The 10,344-nt window shown below is 40.1% G+C and overlaps 1 protein-coding gene across 3 annotated transcripts in view; it reads left to right on the top strand.

The window, feature by feature from the left end:
• The first annotated feature begins 483 nt into the window (after window positions 1–483).
• HSPBAP1 (HSPB1 associated protein 1) overlaps window positions 484–10,344 on the top strand; it is a 55,634-nt gene continuing 45,773 nt past the window's right edge. For all 3 annotated transcript variants that reach the window (XM_082839719.1, XM_082839718.1, XM_082839717.1), the window contains exon 1: window positions 484–669. In XM_082839719.1, the coding sequence (XP_082695845.1) occupies window positions 612–669 (58 nt within the window). In that variant the 5' untranslated portion in view covers window positions 484–611. The remainder of the gene's footprint in view (window positions 670–10,344) is intronic.

Raw genomic sequence — 10,344 nt, 5'->3', positions numbered from 1 at the left:
AAGCGATTTGGCTTGTTTTGGTCGGGAAATGAGTCACAGGCAACTCAATTAAAGAACATGCGCCTGAGGTTCACATTGCCCGGTAGCCACGAAAGCCAGGTGGATCATTTTGCTGCCAGAAGGGCAAGAGTCGGGAACAGAAGGGGAAGAAAAGCGTGAGCTCTCCTGATATCCAAGCGACTGCAGAGTAAGCAAACGCCGAGCCACTTTCCACTGCTCCGAGCCCCACAAAAAGCAAACCATTCCCTAAAACTCCAATACTGTTGGGAGGAAGAAAGCGCCAAGGCGAAAAGGAAGGACTTGAGGAAAACCAGAAAAGAAGCCAAGAAAAGTCTACACCGGAAGACGATTACGGTCTGGGGAAAGTAAAAAGCACAACCGCGACCACGTGCTTACGTTTTCACCACTCAAGAATCAAAATAAACCGCGTGGCCCCGCCCAGTGCCCGTCACATGACTTTCACGCGCGTGCCGCTTCCGGAAGAGCCCGGTAGCAGCCGCTGCGACTCTTGCGTGTGCTGCGGCTTCGGACCCCGGGTTTTGGCCTCTTTCTGACCCGGCTCCCGCTCCACTTCACTTTTGGTTTCGGGTGGAGCCCGTGTAGTGATCTCCATGGCAGCAGACTCCGGGGCGTTCACTAATGAGGACTCTGAATCTGGAGAGGAAGAAGGTAGGTGCTAGGCAGAACTCAGACCGTGAGTACAACGCTGTGCCAGCTGACTCTTGGCACCTCTCATGTGGCCGTTTGTCCCTTCGGCCCTGCAGTAAGCTATGAGGAAAACTATTTGCTTTCTACTGAAAGTGTCTTTTTTCAAATTGTAGCACCCAGATTTTTGATCATCGTATAGGTCCAGTATCCCCCCATCCTGCCAGTGCTGTTTCACACATGAGGGTGTTGTGACTGTTACAGTAGATTGAACCACCCTTGAGATAAGTGGAGATATCTGGGACTTTTGTGAACAGGAGTATGATTTCAGTGGAATCCTGCTTTAGAGAACGGATGAAGTTTGAAGGCCGGTGAGCCTGAGATCCCTGTTAGCATTTATTGAATGATTGCTCCGTGCCTGGCACTGTTCTGGGTACTGCCATGGGATCCAGAGACTTTTGATTGCATATAACAATGCCTTTTCCCGGTTGAGTAGAGGGGCCTGGAAAGGAAAAAGAATGACTAATGCCTGGTAACGTGAATACTATTAGTGCACACTGAAAAAGTCCTGGGCAAATTGATGACATTATAAAATGAAAATGGTCAACCTCTTGAGTATTCACTCAGTATGGGCCTGAGATCCTTCTGATCCTGTGTTTCTATAGTAACCTTACTTTCTTTCCCCAATGAGAATTCCCCCAACTCTTTATATCCTCTCTTCATCTCTTCCTCACTTCCAGCTGATGACTTTGCACGTCAGGTCAACTCTGCATCTAATCTACTTTTTTCCTCCTTCTCTATCACACCTTTGTCCACATCATCCACATTTCTCACCTAAACCACTACTGTATCTTCGGGCCATGTGTCCCCGTTTCCTTTCTTGTGCCCCTCCAATCCCTTCTCCATTCAGTGGCAAAAAGTGACACTCTCTTACTCAAAATTCTTCAGTGAAATCCATTGCACTAAGAACTTAGGTTAAAATCCAAACTGCTAACCACGGCCTACAAAAATCCTTGGTCTGGGTTCTGCTGATGTCTCCAGGAGCATCTCTTGTCACTCATCACCCCCTCTGCTCTTACCTGCTTTTCATATAACTGACTTCTTAGTCTTCAGATTTTAAGGTATGTCACCACCTGAGACCTTACCATATTAACCTATCTAAAACAGTCATCGTAGTTTTCCCCTGACCCTTACCCTACATGTTTTATAATACGGCATCCTGTTTCCTTCATTTCACTTATCACAATCTGTAATTACTTGTTTATTATCGTTTCTTCCCTTAGACCTTAAGTACCTTGAGGGCAGAACATATATCTGTGTCATTCACAGCGTTTGCCCAAGCAGCAAATACAATGTCAGGCTCCTAGGGGTCACTTAATACATATTTGTTGAGTGAATGAATAAGAGAACCCAGTGCCAAGTCCAGAGGCAGGAGGAGAAAGAGCATGGCATAGTCCAGGAACTGAAAGAAGTTGGTGTAAGGAATGTAAGAGACAGGGATCCTGAAGGGCACTTTATACCAAGTTAAGGAGTCTGACAGTGTGAAGCCTTTGAGGAGCTTTAGGTGGGGGAGTAATGGGGGAGTAACACAATAAGATTTGGTTTTAGGAAGATCACTGCGGCTGAAGGGTGGAGGATAGCTTGGAGGGAGAAAGACTGAAGGACAAGGTACTTAAACCCCCTTAGCCACAGCATCCTCCTCTCTAACGTGCATAACTATTGTGAAAATTAAAGATACTTGTAGATCATCTAGCATAAATGTCTGGCAGGAATTACATATTCAATAATGGTAACTATATTGTTAATAAAAAGTGCTGGCATTGGTGACTGACTGATGTTGAAACTGAGAGAAAAGAAATTGGAAATATCTCTGAAATTTTTCAGCCTGAGAAAACTACATGTAAATTAGGAACCTGAAGAAGAAGGAGGTGGTTGGGAGCACTGTTGAGTTTTAATGTGAATGCATAACATTTAGGTTTGGGAGGATGATGCAAAAGAAGATGTTAAGCATGTAGCCAGGGAAGAGGAGGTTTTTATTCTTTATTCAAATACCATAAATTCACCCTTTTAAAATGTTTTTTAGTATGTTCACAAAGTTGTGCAGCCATCACTACTATAATTCCAGAGCATTTTCATCACACCGAAAAGAAACCTGGTTCCCATTAGCAGTCACTCCCCATTCATCCTCTCTCCATCCCCTGGCAATCACTAATCTACTCTGTCTCTATGAATTTGCCTGTTCTGGGCATTTCATGTGAATGGAATCATACAATATGTGGCTTTTTGTGTCTGGCTTCTTTCACACAGCATCATGTTTTCAAGGTTCATCTATGTTGTAACATGTACCAGTACTTCATTACTTTCTGTGGCTGAATAATATTCTGTAGTATGGATATGCCATATTTTGTGTATCCATTCATCGGTGGGCATTGGGTTTCCACTTTGGGGCTGCTATGAAGAATGCTGTTCTGGACATTTGTTTACAAGTTTCTGTAGGAACATATGTATTCAGCTTCTCTTGGGCATATATCTAAGAGTGGAATTGTTGGGCTATGTGGTAATTCCATGTTTAACTTTTTGAGGAAACTGGTGATCCTTAATCTTGAAGTCCTAAGGAGAACTGATGAAAGTATGGATTTGCTCCCCTGAACAATATAGCATGTGTACACATTTTTGCAGGTGATTTCAAATTTTTGTATTAAAGGATTCTCCAAATCCTATCTGTGAACTTTCAACCCTATTTTAAACTGTGATTGTCCCCAGAAAAACCACTTTGGGGTGACTGCTTATTACCATTACAAAGTAAGTTAAATGGGCAAAATCCTACTGGAAGAGAAGACTGTGCTTTAAATTAGATAAGGCTTATGTGAATAAAGGGTAAGAAAAATACATACATCAAATAAATGCATGTGAAAGTTTCACTATGTTTAGTATAGTAATGAATATTGTGGGGGTCATAGAAAAGTTAATTTTTGAGCAAACTTATTACCACTCCATTATCAAAAAATATTTGAACGTACACTATGAACAGGAGACTCTTTTGTACAGTGAGGTTAAAGACAGTTCTTGCTCTAAAATACCCTATAAATATACTTTGGGGGAAAAGAACACAGATTAAAAGACTTATAGTATAATACATATTTGCACGGCAGGAGGCAGTTAGATGGGTTGTAAATATTACACACATTACATGCTTTGGGTGTGAGAGGAGAAAGAACGAATACAAATTGGATTGGTCTGTGCTTCTGCGAGTAATTTGTAGGTTTGGTGTACAGTCCTCACTCTGCACGCAGCCTCAGGTCCCACAGGCCCACTCTAAAGGACTTGAGCGCTCAAGAGTTATGGTATTCTCAGGGGTCCTAGAACCGATCCCCCTCGGATGCTGAGGGACAACTGTAGTTTGAATATGGAAATGAATGGAAGAAGTTGTTTCTGGCAAGGAGAGGCCAGGAGTGGAAGTGAGTGGAGAAAAGCCCAAGGGACATAGAGGGCAGAGGGTGGGGAAAAAAGCAAGGAGACAGACTGGTGCTACTGGAGTGGAATGTGCAGGGTACACAGCTGAAAGGAGGAAGATTATGTCCTTGGAGACCAGAGAGGAGCAGGGTGAACCAGAACGTTGAAGTGAAGAAGGAAGTCGTGGGTTTCACTTTTCTCAGAAGAACAGGGTAAGGCACCACCCTGAGTGAGGGAGTGGAGAGAGGTATTGGGGATTTGAGAGTGAAGAAGCTTTGTCAAGTTGCTGTTGGGACAGGGATGATTAGGAGTCAATTAGTGGCGAACAGTGTGATCGGGAGCTGGAGAGGGAACCAGTGGAGGTGAGCATGAAATCGTGGAACTGATCCCTTTGTTTTGAGACTGCTGTGAGCATGCTCAATAGTTCATTTTACAAAGGTGGAGAAAACAAATGGTTAATCTTAGTAAAGTTTTATGCATTGTTAAAAATGAGCTGTGAATTCAGAAAACATTTATTTGGTGTTAGTTTATGCCAAGCCCTATGCTAAGCTCTATGGATATCAAAGTAATGGGTTTGCTTCCAAGGATGTGATTTTTTTTTTAACTGAAATATAATTGACATACAGTATATTATTTTCACGTATATTACATAGTGATTTGACATTTGTGTGCATTATGAAATGATCACCACAATAAGACTAGTAAACATCTGCCCCATACAAAGTTATTGCAGTATTATTGACCATGTTCCTTATGCTGTATATTATATCGTTGTCATGGCTTATTTATTTCATAACTGGAGGTTTGTACCTCTTAATCTCTCCTTCACCTTTTTTCCCCCACTCACACCTTCCTCCCCTCTGGCAAAACCACCTGTTTGTGCTGTGTCTATGAGTCTGTTTTTGTTTTGTTTGCTTGTTTGTTTGTTTTGATTCCACATTAAGTAAAATCATATGGTATTTATCTTTCTCTGTCTGACTTGGCATAATACCCAATAGATCCATCCATGTTGTTGCAAATAGCAAAATTTCTCTTTTTTTTTAATGGCTGAATAAAATTCCATTGTATGTATATGTACCACAAGGATGTGTTATTTTTTTTGTCTGAAGTAACAGCTTGGAAATTATTAAAAACAAACATGAGTAAGCAGAGCACAGAGGATTTGGGGGACAGTGAAAGTACTTCGTAGGATATTGTAGTGGTGGATATATGTCATTATACTTTTCACATCCATAGACTGCACAACACCAAGCGTAAACCCTAAGATACTCTGTGAACATTGGGTGATTATGATGTGCCAGTTTAGATTCATCTTTGGTGAAAAATGTGCCATTCTGGTGAGTAATGTTGATAACGCGGAGGCCATGTGTGCTATGTATGAGGGGAGGGGGTATATGGGAACTTTCTGTACTTGCCCCTAATTTTGTTTTAAACCCAAAACTACTCTTAAAAAAATGGACTTAAACAAACATGAAACTACTTACTGTTAAGAATCAACTCGAGGGGCTTCCCTGGTGGCGCAGTGGATGAGAGTCCGCCTGCCGATGCAGGGGACACAGGTTCGTGCCCCGGTCCGCAAAGATCCCACATGCCGCGGAGCAACTGGGCCCGTGAGCCATGGCCGCTGAGCCTGTGCGTCCGGAGCCTGTGCTCCGCAACGGGAGAGACCACAACAGTGAGAGGCCCGCGTACTGCAAAAAAAAAAAAAAAAAAAAAGAATCAACTCGAATTCTGAATGTGAGATGTTACTTCTAGGATCATACATTGGTTGAAGCGTTTCAGTGAAATTAAAAATCAATACTTCGAATCTGTCTTTCAGACTGAGACTGTATTTGTTTCCATTGGGCTCTGATAGTTTAAATTTTTTTTCTGATTAATTTTTTAATTGAAGTATAGTTGATATATAATATTATATTAGTTTCAGGTGTACAACATGATTCAGCATTTTAACAGATTATACTCCATTAAAAGTTATTACAAGATAGAGGTTCCCTGGTGGCGCAGCGGTTAAGAATCCACCTGCCAATGCAGAGGACCAGGGGTTCGGGCCCTGGTCCAGGAAGATCCCACATTCTGCAGAGCAACTAAGCCCGTGTGCCACAACTACCGAGCCTGCATTCTAGAGCCCGCAAGCCAGAACTGCTGAGCCCACGTGCCACAACTACTGAAGCCCACGCCCCTAGAGCCGTGCTCCGCAACAAGAGAAGCCACTGCAGTGAGAAGCCCGTGCACCCCAATGAAGAGTAGTTCCCACTCACCGCAAGTAGAGAAAGCCTGCATGCAGCAATGAAGACACAATGCAGCCAAAAAGTAAATAAAATAAATAAATTTTTTTTAAATAAATAAATTTTTAAGTCAAAAATAAATAAAATAAATAAATTTTTTAAATAAATAAATTTTTAAAAAATTTTTCAGTAATTACTGAACAGAACTGTTCAGTATTTTTTAAATTGTGACCAAAAAAACCATAAAATTTATCATCTAACCATTTTTAAGAGTACTGTTCAGTAGTAAGTATATTCATATTAATGTGAAACAGATCTCCAGATCCTTTTTGTCTTGCACATCTGAAACTCTGTACCTAGGAAATAACTCCCCTTTTCTCTCTCTCCTCAGCCCAAGGTAATTGCCATTCTACTTTCTGTTTGAATTTGACTATTTTATTATCTCATGTAAGTAGAATAATACCATATTTGTCTTTCTGCAGCTGGCTTTTTACACGTAGCAAAATGTTCTCAAGTTTCATCCATGTTGTAGCATGTGACAGTATTTCCATCCATTTAAAGGCTGAATAATATTCCACTGCCTGTATAAACATTGTGTTTATCCCTTCATCTGTCAATGGATGTTTGGGTTGCTTCCACCTTTTAGCTATGATGAGTAGTGCTACTATGAATGTCAGTGTCCACATACCTCTTCAAGACTCTTCTGTTGAATATTTTTGATGAAAAGAGATGAAATACCCAGTTTATTCTGAATTATGGAAAATTTACTTAGTGGAGGCTGAAGAAATGGAAACATTTTGGTAGAAATTTTGAAGGTACTTTGAAGCATTTTAAAGAGCTCCAGTCTTTGAGGCACCAATCTTTCGAGTATTAACTTCACTTAAAATATAGATTTACTTATCTTGCTTTAGGTTTAGGAACTTACAAGCGCTGTGAGTCATTTTCTGGTTCATAAATGGATTAAAGTGAGGAGGAGAAGACAATTTTCTGGGTTAACTGGGCAAGAGTTACAAGTGTAAGAAGATGGGAAGAAGAGGATGGTAAATGTCCAGCATGTAACTGTCTCCGGTCCCCAGCCTGAATCTGGTTGGGTGTTCACTACCACACCGAGCATTGGTATTGGCAAGGTCATGTCAACACAGCCTCAACACTGTGGTTTCTTCGTCAGCACCACCTTCTAGATCTTGAAATTCAAAGGGTTTATGACAGTTCATCAGCAGCAGAATTTTCTTAGTTCATATTGACATTTTAAAATAGTGACTATAAAATTAAAATCATCTTTGGTGTAAGTTTTACCATTCGGTCTTCAGTCTGAACACAGTCATTTTGTTAAGTAGTACTTGCATAATTCCATCAGCGTTTTTCTGACCTGGTCTAAATGTTCATTATTTTTTACGCTGATATCTACCATTCCAGATGGTAGATGACCCTTGTGTGTATATACAGTAGTCATCAGATTGATGAAGGCCATCATAGGCTTACCTGTATATATTTAGAAATAAATTAGCTCCCAATGCTAGGACCCAATTTTTTGTTCATACTGTATCAATGTGGTGAGTCTCTGCATTGTAACTTGACGCTTACTCTGATGTCACCTTTTGAAAATTTTTTAATAAAATATAAAACTATTAAATTTAAAAGTTATTAAAATTATACCTGACATGAGAAGCGAGTTAATTTCAATTTCAGGTTCTTTGTCTTTGTTGTATTCTATCAATATTAGGAGCGTATTCTGGAAACTTGATATTTCTTGTCTTAAATTCTAAATCTCAGATACAAATCCAAGCCAGATGTTAATTGACTGAAGCCAGATTGCTAGCAAATTCAGAGAAATTAGGTTTCAAATTATCTTGTCCTTTGCACTAATTAAAGAAAAAATTAACTGAGAAAAAAGTAAATTGCTTTTTGATGGTGTTTCACCATCTCCAAAGAATTGTTACCAAAGCTGTAATCAATCATCTGAATAACATGCTACATTTAGAGGGAGAAGAGACTATTGTGCGACACCTAGATCACTAATCATTTTTTCCAGCAGTTTCTGTTAGAAATTGCTACTTGCTGCAAGTTTAGACCTAAATACATTTATTCTTTAAAGGTTTTTGAGGTTGCTTCAGAATTTTTATAGCTCTTTGCAAATATCCCTGGCATGGAATGACTGGGTACATCCCTAGGCTATTTAATTAATACAGTGTAGATTGTATTCTTCTTTAAAGAAAATTGTAACACTTAAATTTGTTAATAGCCCAGTTCATTGTTGATTAAACGATCAGAACCCAGATTACTTTTATCTCACAACCAGCTGATTGTTTTATTTCCCTGATAGACCTGAAATTCTTCAAATATGCGAATTTCCTATTATGGTGAGCATCGTACTGATCTACTCTGCATATGCTTTATAGCCCTTTTCATTCATTTAGCAAATGTTTGAGCATTTAATATATTCCAATCACTGGGCCTGGTACTTTCTCAGCAAACTTTAGTTTTTAGGGTCTCCTATTAAATAACCTTTGGGATGTTTGGCATTTTTTGATCAGATCATTAAATACTTTTTTAGAAAATTTAGTGTTATGTTAGAGGAAAAAATATTTATTTACTTCTTTGAAGCTCCTCTGTCAAAACACTACTCGTATTACTAATGCCCGCGTACTTAGGTGTACAGATATGAGAACTGTTTTGAAAACATTGAAAGCCATGTGATCTATTGGCTCTGATTTAAGATAAGCAGCATAAATAAATCGTCACCCCCAAAGGACTGGTGCTTCTGTTTTTCTCTGCCTTTTAAAGTTCTAGAAGCAAAATGTTCAAAGCTTGAACATTTTACAAACGTAGAACTGAAAGAATGTTACAGTGAGTCACGCCAGCCATGATTCATCCAGCCTAAGCCACAGAGCACTCTCTAGGGAGAATATGGTTGTCCTTGAAAACCATAGCCTCAGAAGGCAAGGTGCTATACCAGTTATGAACTAATAACAGAGTCCTGACTATGAGTTAATGTGTTTATATGAAAGCGTTCAGGGGATACAATTTTGCTGGCTTTGGTTCCGGGGCACAAAGATGGACATCTTTGCATTCTTTCAGCCGGTGTTTGCAATTTCCTGGGCCTTTCTTTTATCTGTTGAGATGGTTAAACATGATGTCTGTTTTCCAGGCAGGATATAGGAGAGGAGGATAAAGGGGAAAGGCTGACTCAGCAACTTCCAGATATATATCTGGCCACTCCTATCTGCAAAGGAATCTGGGAAATGTAATTTTTCAGCCGCCCCCATTGCCCAAAGTTCTGTTAGTGAGGAAGAAGGAAGCAGTAGTGGGTAAGGTAGGCAACTAGCAATCTCTACTATAGATATTAACTACTCCCCCCACCACATGTGTGGTGTGCAAACATGTGTGCAAACCAGAACATTCCTCTCTCCCCAACAGCACATGTGGATTTATTATCTATGGATCCATCTAAAGCTTCCCTGCACCAGCTTATCTTTTCGGGTTATACTGTCTCTCTGTTTTTAGTGCTAGTGTAAGTCCTACAGTTTTAATTCTCTGGAAGCAGGATTATGCAGTAGGAAGAGCATTGGACTTGGGATCAGGGAACCTGACCTATAGTCCTATCATCACTGGTGTTTTGACCTTTGACATCTGAACTTCCATTTCTTCATTTGGATAATGGAAATAAAATACCTTCTGTACCTGTGTTTTACAGGCTTCTTAGAGGATCCAATGAGCACTTTTATTTTAATGTATATAAAAGTGTGTGGCAAATAGTAGAGCCTTATACAAGTAAATATATGGTATTGTTATGATGATGATGATCAAAACCAAACTCTCATCTTCCTAACAGAAGGAGATGTCACTCCTAACTTTTCTTTCATGGCAAGTCACAAAGTCTGGAAACCTCAGTCCTCCTTACAGCTGCATCTGCCTCCTACCCCACATCTCTTCAGTCGTAATAGTCTTTGATGTTGTTCTCCTAGTATTTCTCCATCTCTACCATCTCTGCCTTCCTCACTGCCACCCTTTGTTGTTCAGG

This window comes from Leucopleurus acutus (assembly GCF_964270905.1).
Source record: "Leucopleurus acutus genome assembly, chromosome: 5".
Classification (NCBI taxonomy): domain Eukaryota; kingdom Metazoa; phylum Chordata; class Mammalia; order Artiodactyla; family Delphinidae; genus Leucopleurus; species Leucopleurus acutus.
This window is presented reverse-complemented; position numbering and strand designations above follow the sequence as displayed.